The following is a 13669-nucleotide window of genomic DNA, read 5'->3' as shown; positions in this document are numbered from 1 at the left end:
ACTACTACATATTTAAAATTAGAAAGAAGATTAAAATTTTGCATATATATATATATATATATGAAGCAAATTTCTAGGATGTCTTCTTAGTAAATAGGTACATTAGATTTCTTTTCTCCCAGGGGAAAATTTATGGTAAATTTCATACTGGGGTTATGGCTTGGAGATGAAGCTTTGCGTCTATGACTCTTTAGAGCACTGTTTGGGTCTTCAAAGACTAGTTTATTCCTTACTGGATATGGCACTCAGAAAAAAAACTTCAACACAGTATCATTTAAAATATTCAAGCACAGATGCCAAGGGTATAGCTCAGAGGTACTATGTGCTCAGCATGTGAAGCTCTGGGTTCAACCCACAGCATCACAAAAGTACAATGAGACTTAAAATATTCAAACAACAAACTCAAGTAAGCTCTTGTGAGAATGGTCACAACTTCCACCACTGGTAGCCCTTTTGAACATGAAAAAAATCCTTTGATTAAAAAGAATAAATCAGTCACTCTCCAGGGTAAAAGTAGTGTTAAAAGAAAAAAAATTTTGCTTCCTGGCAATTTGTCTTCATAGTAATTTAGGTGTCTGTCTGTCTGTCTGTCTGTCTGTCTGTCTGTCTGTCTGTCTCTGTCTCCTTCCCCTTCTCCTTTTCCTCCCACACTTACAGCTAAATAGATCCACTGTTTTCTCTACCATTCTCAAAAGCTCTAATATGAGATAGAAAAATTTCAAACACTAGCATGAAACCTTAGTGTTCTATTGAGAAATATTTTCCACATTTCTCAATAGAACAACATGTAATACTAAAACTGCTCTACACTCTGCCCTGTCCAATATAGCAGCATTCAATAGATGGCTAGCATGGCTATGAGCACTGAGTATTTGGTTTTATTTAATTTTAAATAATTTATTTCCTTACATAATCACATGTCTACTGGCTACATGTCAGCATAGTTTCAAACTATTTAGTCTAAGAAGAGTGTTAAGAGCTGGACTTTCGGGTTCTGAGGCAATAGACTAAACCTTGAACTAAATGTTACTGAAGAGATAGGCAGCCTTGATAATATGAAGACTCCATGCAGTTAGTTCCACATTCTTCGTATGTTCAACACCACTACATTATCTTCTACTAAAACATACTGCAATCACAGCAAGGCTTAGTGGAAATGAGTAACCCTGCTCTCAAATACTTTTCCTTTCCCATCTTTCCTCATGGTAAAAGGACTGAAATTATATTGTCAGGAAAGAGAAAGAAGGCAAACACAAAGGCAACTGGGATAGCTCAGCATTTATAGCATTGGCTCCTGATAGGCAGAGACTCTGCTTCTAGGGGTACAGTGTTGACAACTAGGCCACTGGGTGCCCACCAGGTAGAGGGGCTCAGTGAGGGCTGTGGGAGGGCTCACCGTGATGGAGGATTTCCCTGCTGTGTTTCCATGCTTCAGCAAAGACTTGGACAGCTTTCTCTGGGAGACAATCTGCACAAAAGGAAACAGAGAGAGCAGACAGTCATATAACAGCCATTCTATTTTTAAACTTTTTCCCCACAAAATTCCATATGTGTAGCTCTGTGTGAAACCATGACACCTAGGTCTGTTTGTACTCTAAAATTCATCCACAGACCTCTCTTAAAATAGGTTACTCTCTCCTTTCTCCTCTGGTGTATGCTGCAAGAAAATGCTGATAATAATTTAGTCAGTTAGGAGGTGGCTTAATTGTTGGTGAAGCATATATATCAAAATTAGATGGATAATGTTGAACATGCACATTAAGATAATGTAAATGAACCATCACATGATCCCAAATTATCACCAAAGTGTCTTGCAAAGTGGGGGATAGGGAAAGGAGTTCAGTGTCTAAATATGCAGCTTCTATGCCTCCAACATCCACAGTTCTATTAATATGTTCATTAGGAGGCTATAAAGTAAGTCATCAAGAAGCTGATGTTCAGACAAGCCAACGGGAATAATTGGAGTCCCTTCATAGCCCAGGGTCAGTGTGTACAGTGCGTTTCTCACAGTGAAAATTGTTTTTAGCAGAACCTGCCCATCTCTTATTTGCCTTCTTTATTCCCTTTTTGAAAGAGCAGATTGGCAGGCACTGGGCTCCCGATAGGCACACCACTCATGATTCCCAAGGCAGGAAAGGGTTAAAAGAATCAAGATAAAGGCATACACATTCCTAGGGTGCAACATAAACCACTGTGGTGGGCAGCTGGTGCATAAGACAGTCTCCCTTGATCCTAGCTTCCTGGTATTCATACTATGCTATAAGTCCCTCCCCTTGAGTGTGAGGTAGACCCAATGTCTTGCTTCTACCAAGAAGAATATGACCAAAATGAGGAGACATCATATCTGAGACAATGTCTTTCTGGACCACGTTGTCACTGCTCAAGAAAGACCAAGGGATATTTAACCATGAGTACCTGGGTGGCTATATTTCACTCTCTTCACTCTAAGCTGAAAATACTAGCATTTCCAATTTCAAGGTATAAAGAAAATGCTACTATGTACTGGCTCCTGCCTTTTGTAAATGCTAGGAAATACCCTTTTCCAGGTGTCTAATAAGCAGGCAATAAAACAAAGTTGTTTTATAATCTCCACCCATCTTAGCTTCAAAGAATGAGTAAGAATTAATTTCAAACTTTTCATTGTAACAATGATGGCTACACAATGAGTTGTCATTGATGTTGCCTTTCTTAGGACTCCTGGACAAAAACAGCAGGGATGCCCAGCTGGAATGATGAAATAAAGAGAAAAATCTATTTTTTCCAAAGCCCACTTGTCATGTATTCTTTGTTGCTTCTGAAGCAAGAGCACAAGGCGGAAAAAGACCTCAGGTCTTGTCAACAAATTAAGAAGCTGGAGTGACAAGGACTCACCTTAGCCTTAGCTGACATTTGAGACCAACAAACAGCAAATTCTGCTGGCATTAGGGTTAAAGGGGGTGCACTTGCCAGAAGTCCTCTAATTTGATTCATTTCAACCTGACACTGGGTCACAGATACAAACTTTAGTGATCAGCTAGTGAGTATGGTGCAGAGGGAGGAAATGGAAATCAGTACACTCTTTAGCTAGGCTGGACCAGAGAGACAGAAGGATCAGTAGGCCGCTGATCTGCACCCTCACATGGGTCAGGGCAGGAAGCAGTTTCTCTTGCTAAGTGGGAAAAGGCTTCTAAAAGCATAGGTACTTGTTTTTTTCCCAGAATTTTATTTAAATGAGTGAAGAATGAAAACTTTTAATTCAATATCTTAAGAAATATATAATCAGATAAACATCTCCCCGGTCTTGTGATTAGTCACTTTGGAAACTAGATGGTCATTTTTCATACGACTATTAGTAAAAGCATTTTCGGTATTTTTAAAAAAAACATTTTCTTGAATACTTTTGTAATAATAGATATTTACTGAACACCATCAGATACAGGGCTACACTGAAACACATGAAAACTCCCTGATTTTATTTCATAGGCACGTCTCCACTGAATGGATAATTCTCAAAGCATGAATTACAGAACTTGTGTTTCTTCAAAAGGTTAGTATATATTAAGTGAAAAAGTCTTTATATGAATAATTTTCAAGTCACAGAATTCAAACAAGCTTAACATCTTGTTATGGTTTGTGTCTAGTTGTACCCCCAAAGCCTCATGTAGTCATGAGGTGATTTCCAGAGTTTCTGATTAATTCATGGTCCAATGTTGGGATTAAGAGGTGTGAGTACTATACCTTCCCTGGGGCAGATAATCTGCATCTGATATGAGGAAGGGAAAGGCTTCCTAGTGGCCACAGCTGCTGCTCATCCCTTTGCTCTTTGCTGTTTTCCATCTCCATAAACTGCTACTCTCTGACTTGTGGCACTCTGCCTTGGAGCCAGCTCAGTATGGACTGAAACCTCCACTATCTGTGAGCTAAATAAAACTTTCCTTCCTTAATTTTGGGTATTGGATATTTTGCCCCAGCAACAAGAGAAAAGTAACTAAGATATATCTCAACTGTAGGACATCCCAGGGCTTTGACTGTGAATCTCCTAGGACAGGAATGTAACATATATTCCTTATACATGGTTGGCCTCAGAGCCCTTCAGTCAAGGACCATCCTCATGTTTTGAAAACTACTACCACATGCACTGTGCCTACCACTACAGAAAACAACTTAGGTGCTCTGTTAGCTTGCTGGGAAGAAGCAAACCTGCCCAGATCTGCATATGCCTTCCTTTCACAGAGCTGGTCTAGCTTTCAACAGCTATATCACCTCTCTTCACCTGAAGATTTTCCTGCTATCCATCCTCAGCAAGCTGGATGTGGAGAGAATGAACACCCTTCAGGGAAGACCTCAATCGATGATTGATGATGAATTAGGTGCTTAAATTCCCCAGCTCTTTTGCCCTGGAGGTGAGGGCAGACTCAGAGTTGTCTGTTCCCTGCCACTGCCTCAGTTTCGTGAGATGGAACTCAAGTGGCTGCAGAAGTGATCAGTTAGAAAATGACCTTTACTTTGTTTGCTGTTTTATCCTTCCCATCTCACTTCTCTGCTGTCCCTTGGATTCTCTTTTACCTCGCAAATAATGGACTTACCCTCCAGCACTGGAGATGCTTGAACTTAAGTTGGGGCACAAGGGTGGGACCCTAATCTCAGAGGGCTCTGTCCTTATAACAAGAGGAAGCTAATGACCTGTTAACTATGAAATTCCAAGACACTCAGAATGGTTCCTGAAGCCATGTGCTTGGACATCTCCAGAGAGTTTTAGTAGGTTTTAGATAGGAGCCTAGATCTGATATTAGCATGAGGAGTGGGTGATATGTAAAGAAGAGTCCTCACTGAGTTTTTGTCACTTTATTTCTCTTGTGAGGTGGCCCACACTGATGCTGTGGGGTGTACTTCTTTTCCTACTTTTACTTTAGCCAAACTTGCTCTGCAGAGTTTTTTTCTTTTTCTACCTTTAATTAAGCTTTGCTAATGTTGGGGGAGGGACAAGAAGAAGCAACTAGGAAAGCACACATGTGCTGACACTCTCTCTCTCTCTCTCTCTCTCTCTCTCTCTCTCTCTGTCCCCTTCGTTTTCTCCCTTTTTCCTTTCCCTCTTTCTTTCCTTCTCTCTCCACCCCTCCTTTCTCTCTCTTCTTTCCCTTTCTTCTCCTTCCCTCTTCATCCCTCTCTGCCTGCTCTTCTCCCACTTGCTCTTTATGGTACACATAGAGGAAAGGTTTTGAGAAAAGGCAGCTGTCTTCAAGCTAGGAAGAGAACCCTTAGAAGAAACCAACCCTGACAGCATGTAGATCTCAGGCTCCTAACTTCTGAAACTGTAAGCAAATAAATTTCTGTTGTTTAGCAGAATCTATGATACCCATAATCTATGACAACCTAAGCTGACTAACACACATAGTTGCAGGAGTTGAAGCCAAGAGTTGTAGGAGTCAACCTTTATTGATCAGATTCTTATTAAATATCTATCATGTGTTGGGCTTTGAAAATAAAATATATAGAGCAGGGAGGGACAGTATCCTCCCTGAGAGAGTCACATATAACTTGTCAAATTCCAAATCTGCAAGATTGAGCCATGTGATAGGGACATTCCTAGTCTAGGAGATCAAGGAAGGTGTTTTTGAATAAAATGCTCTTGGGGAAAAAGTGAAAAGGTCAAGAAGTAGAGGGGTGATGCCCGTGCAGGCGGAGCAGCAGGCACAAAGGCACGTGTGAGTATGAGGAGCTGGGAGAGTACCAGGGACTGAAAGAAGACCCTTATTTATCCCCACAAACTTTGCACTCCAGTTCTAGGTATTTTAGCAATGTTGGCAGTGATAGGCTACAAAAATGCCAATTTCCACTCCCTGTGCCCAGTATACGTACTTGTAACCCGAGATGGCCAAACTAACAAGGTCTTTGCAGATGTGATTAAGTTGAGGATTTTGAGCTGAGGAGGTTGTGCTGGATCAGCCAGCTGGATCCAAAGGTGAATAACATATGTGTCCCAGAAGGAGATACCTGGGTGAAATCTGATAGCACACACTCAGAAGACACGGCAGCTCAGAAAGAGATGTGAAGATTCTGGGCACTTGCAATCTAGGCAGATGGGCACAGACAAGGAAGAACAGCAACCACCAGAGGCCAGAAGAAGCAGGAAATGAATTCTGCCTTTAGAAGGAGATTGGCCCAGATTTAAGATGCTGATTTAAGACTTTGGCCCCTCAAAACTCTGAGATGACAAATTGCTTCTATTCAATCCCCAAGTTTGTGGTAATTTGTAACAGTAGACATAGGAGACAACTGGGCTGGGCTAGTTTAGACCAAGATTGGGTTCAAAGTCTCAGGATAGCAAGCAGTGATGGCCTTGGTGATGCCAAGATTGGGGAAATCCCACTTCCACATTTCTGTCTCCAAGAATTCTGGACACTATCACTTCACCTGGTGCAGAGCACATACTCAAAGGAAGCACTGTGCCAGGAGACCCTAGTCTTGGGCCTCTTCCCCCATATCCTGGTCTGTCTGTTCTCATTGCTAACCCAGAGGACTCACAACCTTGCCTGAGTAGAGAGCAACCCTAGACAGCTTTGGCCTATTGTACACACTATGAATAAAGAACAGCTTCACTATATGTTAAAGAAGAACATGAAAAAGATTGTAAGAGTTATGATTTTTCCTGACCTGGTATATCTTCCTTCAACTGATAAATTCACTACTTTTTCAAGATATCCGTTAGAAATTTAGAATAGCTGCTGTAGAATGAGGGAGGTTAAGTCATCTTGGGAAATAAAAAAAAATATTTCTTGCCAGTCAGTGTCCCCCTACCCTCATCTGGTCTTCCCTAGCAGTAGCAGCAAGATGGAGGGACTTTCTAGAAATATGAAACTTGGGCTTTACCCCAGGTCTGTCAAATTAACTCTGTGTTGCACGTACATGTGAAGTTGAGAAGCTCTGAGCCAGAGAATAAGACTACGCATGTAGAGAAGCCAAGGAATTTTAGTACAATAGAATCAGGTTTCAAACACACATTTTAAGAGTGGTCCTAAATGAATCTATGCTGCTGACCTGGACTGTCACTAATGGGGAAGAGTTTTAGGAACTAAGGAAGACATAATTCTGAAGCTTTTTTCCTGTCATTGATATGCCTGTGGGCTTACATTTTACAAAAATTCACTAGAGTCCCCATCTGTCCAATGCAAATCTACAAAAAGCCTGCCCTAAAGAGGATGATTTAGAATGCTATCATGGGTAATGGTATCAATGGGTAATCTATTAGTTTGGACTTGCTGTCTTAGACTTTCTATTAAGCAGGGTTCTAATTACTTCAAATGTAATTATAGGCTTTCACCCTTGCTCTGACTTCATTAGCAAGAGGAGGTGTAGAGGGAGAATTTCAGATAGAGAGAGGGGGATTGAAGGACTGCTTGCATATTAATTATCCATTTTTACCTCATCTCCTGTGTAGGCCCATTATCATCACAAATGACCCTGCCTGGTTATTAGTCAGGAGCTACTGTATCTCTTTACCCCACTCCCTCAGCCATACAATATGGCAATCGCAATCAGAAGAGAGAGAGAAAAAGGGCCACTTTTCTAACTATCCCAGTGACCAGGCCGGAGCATTTTGTAAGGTCAAGGGCACACGGCAGCTTTCCATTCCCCCTCTTTGGTGGGTTGTGACTTGTCTCTAGTGAGGCTGGTGATCAAATATTGCACTGTATGGAACAGATGAGATTGAGAAGATCAGCTTTAAAGGAAAGAAGATAACTCTAGCTTTAATATAGACTATTTTATTACTACTAGTTAGTGGTCACATTGCTATTAAAGAGTCACAGCAAATACTTGGAGAGTTACATTTGTTGCCTTGCTATGTGACAGCTATTGTTCTATATTGCCTGTATGCATTGATCCATTGAATTCCCACAAATGTCCTATGAAATTAATGATATCATATGGCCATGGCTGGATGAAAAAAATGGATGCACAAAGAATTGATTAGTTTGCTAAGGCTGACATAACAAATGATCACAAACTTGGTGGGTTTAAACCACAGAAATCTATCTTTGGGCTCTAGAGGGCAAGCCTGGAACCAAGGCATTGATAAGGCCCTGTGAAGACTTCAGGGGAGATCCCAAAGCTTGTGTAGATGGTGGAGGCTGCTCTTGTTTCTCTGCTGTGGCTGCTATGCCACCTCCTTTCCTCTTCTGTCTGATCTTTCTTCTAAAGGGACTTGGGGCTCGTTATTCAAGACACATCTTTTTGGGCAGCCACCACTAGGTCCACAGTAGAACAGCTTGGTTACTTGCTCATTTCTATACCAGCAAGTAGCACAGCTGGGATCTGAGTGTCAAGCATCTTGCTCCAGAATCCATCCTCTTAATCGCTAGACTCTTCTCTCTCTCAGAAATGACAGGAGTAGAACTTGATTTGATACACGTCCCTGGCTAAACCCTACCAGATAAACAAAGGGATTCATACTCACTCCCTTGGCTTCAAGAAGCTCACCGAGGAGAGAAGTTTCCTCATCATACCTAGCTTCACTCCTGCTATCTAATCTAGAGCCAGGGTCACATGAGCTCCAAATGCTGGCCCCGGTGGTGTCCCTGGGTAGCTTCATCTCTGAGTACCTGTTTCCTCATCTGTGAAATGGTGATAATAATAGCCACTCCATGGATTGACTCTTATGCATGGATATTACCAAAATTCCAGCATCAGGCATGCACAGGTGCTCAGGAAATGCTGCTTTTCTTTCTTTTCTCTCCCATCCAATCAATCCCAACTTACAGGTCATTACAGTCATCTATTGGTTTGACCAGAGTCCTTGCTGTGAAATCATAGAAGTATTTAAGATGTTTAATTGATAGGACTTCATGATTAATTGCTGGGTGCAAGCAGAGAATGAGAGGTACAAGAGAAGGCTTTGAGTCACAAGCGTCTGGCACACGTGGGACATAACATTCACTGTGTCACACCTACTATGGGAGGAGCCAATGCATAGGGCATGGAGGATCAAGAGCAGGAGCCGGTGAATGTGGCTTCGAGCTGTGGAGTCTGAGGATGTCCGTGGGTCATCCAAAAGGAGTTAGTGTCCAGACACAGTTGGCTCCATGAGCCCTGGGCTCAGCAGAGTGCTGATCCACAGCATGATGAAATGGAATGACAGGAGGGCTCAGGGAGTGCAGATAAAGGAAAAAAAGGAAGCCCAAGAGGGAAGTGGGTTTCCAGGATGAGATCGAAGCACTGGCTCATTGCTCCTCTCTAACCTCAGCCCCTGAGGACCAGTCTCCCACATCATTAGGTGACTGAGGGCTGACATGCCACTTTCTATGTCTTCCCTGCTCAGCTAGGGTAGAGAAAGATCTGTGGGGTAAGAATAGCTAGGGTATACCAGGGGTTGTCTTCCATTTGTACAGTGATAGAGGTATTAAAGTAAAGAAGATGGAAAGTGGGAGTGTCAGTGAGCATGCAAGGAGGAGTGTGTTTGTGTACTGTCTGTAAGGCTGTGTGATCTGCTACAGTGTTTTGATATGAATATTTAGCAATTTGTATCAAAGACCTTATCATGTATGCCTAAATATTCCATTTTTAACTTATCTTTTTAAAAAGTCTATTGTTTATAATTCTAAAACACAGGAAACAGTCTTAATGTTCACAACAGAGATACATTATGTGACTATTTCCATCATAATACCATGCAGTACTTAAAATAAATGATGCACAGAATATCCATGCACACAGAAAGATGTTCACTATGTATATTTATGTAAAAAAAGCAACTAAAATCATGCAAGTGACCAAAGGTGTATTTAAAAAAGAACTATATGTATATGCATCACAGAAAATCTATAAGAATATGCACAAGAACGTGTAGTAGTTATCACTCAACAGTGGGGTGAAGGGTGATTTTTTTTAATATATATTCTGAATGCTTTTTGTAATGCACTTGTATTAATTTTACTTAGTAAAAAAACCCAATAATCTTGGTTGGCTTAAAGTGATGTCATGGGAAGGATGTTTGTGAGGACTGATAGAAAAAGCAGGGATAGGGGCTGGGGAGATGGCTCAGTGGAATAAGCGCTTTCCTGGCAAGTGCAAGGGCCTGAGTTCAATCCCTGGTTCCGCCAAAAAAAAAAAAAAAAAAAAAAAACTAAAAGAAAAAAAAAAAAAAGAAAAAGCAGGGATGTGGTCCCTGCAGCCTTTAACAAAGCTGGAGTGGGGGGTTGCTCTTGGGACAGAGACTCCAGCAATTGTCAGCATCTAATACTTAGTGAACTTAGGACCTGAGTACAAGCTCTGCCTTGTGGGCCCACAGACAGGCACAGACTTTGCAGATGTTGTTTGCCTGTGGCGAGCTGTTTTCTAGGTTCCATGTTAAAAGTGCTGGCAAGGACAGTGCTGTAGATGGGGACAGAACTGCTTAGTGGTTGAGATGTGGGTATTGCTTAAGAGTCAGAAGTTCCTGGGTGTATGTAACTCATGGCTTGCCTGCTTTGAAACAGTGTGTGCCTCAGCCAGTTACTTCAATGTTCAGGTGCTTAGTGGAATCTTGAGGAGATGAGGGCACTTTGCCCTTGGGGGTTTTGTGAGGATTAAATGGGATAACTGATGCAAGGTTGAAGTGTGAAGTTTGTCAGGAACATCCCCTTTATTATTGTTCACATTCAAAAAATTCATCACTGAGTAGATGAATGAGTGGGTATATACTAGCTTTCATGTTATGATTATTCTTAATCAGTATCTAAGCAAAATAGATCCATGCAAAAGAAGAACAGGGCCTAAATAGTGTAAAGCACTCAAACTCTTTGGTCTAGCAGTGCTTCAAACATTCACAAGCGAGTGCCCATTTTCAGATGGCTGCCACAGATCTTGAGCTAGTGCAAAGAGATTTTTTTTCAGACATAGGAATCTATCTGTCAACTTGAGGAAAGGAGGCTTCATTCTTGGGCTCCATAAGCAGTTTCACAGAGGTAGCATTTAGGAAGAATTACTGCTCTGCTTCTCAAGTGTACAAAAGGTTGTAAAAATGGAGTGCACTTTGGTGAGCAACACAGCGTAACAGGAAGACACATGTTGAAATCAGATCAGCTTAGGTTTGCATTTTCGCTCCACAGCTAGCTGTGAGTGTGGCCTGGGGGAGTGAGCTGAGCCAGAGTGGAGACAAGAGGACTGAAAGGTGACACTGACATCATTGGAGAGCAACATCTGGAGCACAACCAGGTCCTTCCAAATCAGTCTCCTCTATTCAACAGACCACTTATGAGGAAGTTAGTAGAAAAACTTGGGGATTTGGAAAGGGATTCTTTTTTTTTTAGGCCTAAGGAACAGAAACCCAGATGCAGTGCAGCTTAGACAGGAAGAATAGTTAGCTCTTTGAGTCCAAATGCCTGCTGTTGAAGACTTCTGGATCAATTTGGAGGCTCATACTCTTTCTTGGTCCATCACAACGATGATGAGCCACCATTGATAGCACACAGCTCTCACAAATGCCAGCTTTGATCAGCTCTTAGGGGCATTTAACAACAACAGTGCTTTCTTATCACAAAGTGGCCACAAAATAGATTGGCCAAGGTGGGCCATCTACGAGAGTGAAAGGAGACAGCGTTAAAAAATGGATATAAGTGAGGGTGGCTGCGGCACCCTGAGCCTCACTCGGTAGGAAAGGGTGACATCCTCCTCCTGGGAAGTGCCTAGCTGAAGCCAAGCACACCAAAGAGCAGCACACAGTCTCCTGAAAAGGTCCGGCTCACTTCAGCACTGCTTCTATCCTCACTTTTCTGATTCCTTGGGGGCCTTGTCAGCAAGATAAACTGCCATACCAGCTTTCTTGCCTTGAATTCAGAGGGGAGAGTGTTGGAAGACTTCTGCTCCTTTGATTCTGATGATGGACTAGGGCTAGGCCCAGTGCACTGACCTGAGCCTCCTGGAGGGCAGATGTTAAGCAAGAGGGGTGAGGCAGAGTAAGCAGCTCACGTGGGGCTGCCCAGGAACTCGGACTCAGGAGCCTGCATCTTTGCTGACCTGCACTGGTGTACAGAGAATCCCAGAGGCCCACATCCTGTGCAAAACAAAGTTAATTAATTCTTACCCAGCCTCATTTTGTCCTTGGATCTGAAGCTGAGTCTCTGGGGGATGGTTTTGTAAACTAAGCAGTTATTGTTTTTCTTCCCGTATATTGAGTAGGCTAATTCAAAACACAAATACTGTTTCTCTTTTTCAAATTAGGGCTGAGCTGGAGATTCTAGGTTTGGGGAGAACTTCAGTACCTCTTTGCAGAGCAAGTGACTCTTTTTCAAATTTATTTGTTATTAGCTCCAAGCCCTCCTTGGTCTCATCTGTAATCAAAGATAATATTATAAAAGTTCAGGATCAAGTGAGCCAGCCAGTTCTCCGTAGGAACAGGGTGAGGGACCAAGGCTTTACCTGAAGTAACTGCATAATGACTTCTCAAAAACCTTAGCAAGGGGCTGGGGAGATAGCTCAGTAGAATAAGCACTTGCCTGGCAAGCACAAAGTCCTGAGTTTAATCCCCAGTACCACACACACACAAAACAAACAAATAAACACCCTATCAAATACCCCACCTGGAGGGATTTCCCACAAATTTCACAAATCAAAATATTTCCTTACAGCATTTGTTTTCTTTCTTTCTTTCTTTCTTTCTTTCTTTCTTTCTTTCTTTCTTTCTTTCTTTCTTTCTTTCTTTCTTTCTTTCTTTCTTTTAGCAGAACCGGGGATTGAACTCAGGCCCTTACGCTTGCCAGGGAAGCACTTATTCCACTGAACCATCTCTCTGGCCCTTGTTTTCTTTTGTTTTGAAGACAGGGTCTTGTTATGCAGCATAGTCTGGTCTTGAATGCACTACATAGCCCAGGCTGGTCTCCAACTCACAGTGATCCTCCTAACTCAACCTCTTGAGTGCTGGAATTACAGGCATGTACTACCACACTTAGCTCTTATAGATTTTAAAAATTCTTTAAAAGTTTCCTTAAGAATCTACAGTGCACATGTCTCTTCTTCTTTCACTTGACTGTGAATGATTTGAAGTTAGTACAGGGCTGGGGAGATAGCTCAGTAGAATAAGCACTTGCCTGGCAAGTGCAGGGTCCTGAGTTCAATCCCTGGTACCACAATAAAAAAAAAAGATAAAAAAAAAATGAAGTTAATACAGAAGCTTTATTGTGGTGTTTTTATTAACATTTATCATTATTTTCTGATTATAAATATAATATGCATTCTTTTTAGGAAAATACAGCTGTGACTCTATAAATGAGCTATAATCACACAATCTAGATATTATCAAAAATATCCTCAGGACAGCCTGGTCAACTTAGGAACTTAACAAGATAAAAACAAACAAACAAAATAACAAAACCATGAAAAAAGCTATGGATTTCTCTCACCAAAAAGGCCCTAAATACAATCCCCCATACCACACACACACACATCTGAGCTATGAAATACACGCCTGCTCCCAGGTTTCTGGCTTTTGAAGAAATGGGTACTTTAAAAGTTAATACCATAGAGAGGAAACAAGAAACGGTGTAACCTTGTTGACATTCTATTTGGTATTCAGAAAAACTTGTATCAGTAAACTTCATATACAGTCTAGACAACGTCAAAATATCAGACATCTTCATAGTATTAAGGCATTTGTACTAACCTTTGAAAATATAGTGATGTCTCAGTTATAAACTTAATACTTTCTACGAGTCTGGTC

At 41.6% G+C, this 13669-nt stretch overlaps 1 protein-coding gene across 2 annotated transcripts in view; it reads right to left on the bottom strand.

Moving 5' to 3' along the window:
• The window catches only part of Cpne4 (copine 4), a 542216-nt gene that overhangs the window by 144259 nt on the left and 384288 nt on the right, over window positions 1-13669 (bottom strand). For both annotated transcript variants that reach the window (XM_023705235.1, XM_023705229.1), the window contains one exon: window positions 1397-1468. In XM_023705235.1, the coding sequence (XP_023561003.1) occupies window positions 1397-1468 (72 nt within the window). The remainder of the gene's footprint in view (window positions 1-1396; window positions 1469-13669) is intronic.

Source organism: Octodon degus, unplaced genomic scaffold (assembly GCF_000260255.1).
Source record: "Octodon degus isolate 3935 unplaced genomic scaffold, OctDeg1.0 scaffold00008, whole genome shotgun sequence".
Taxonomy (NCBI): domain Eukaryota; kingdom Metazoa; phylum Chordata; class Mammalia; order Rodentia; family Octodontidae; genus Octodon; species Octodon degus.
This window is presented reverse-complemented; position numbering and strand designations above follow the sequence as displayed.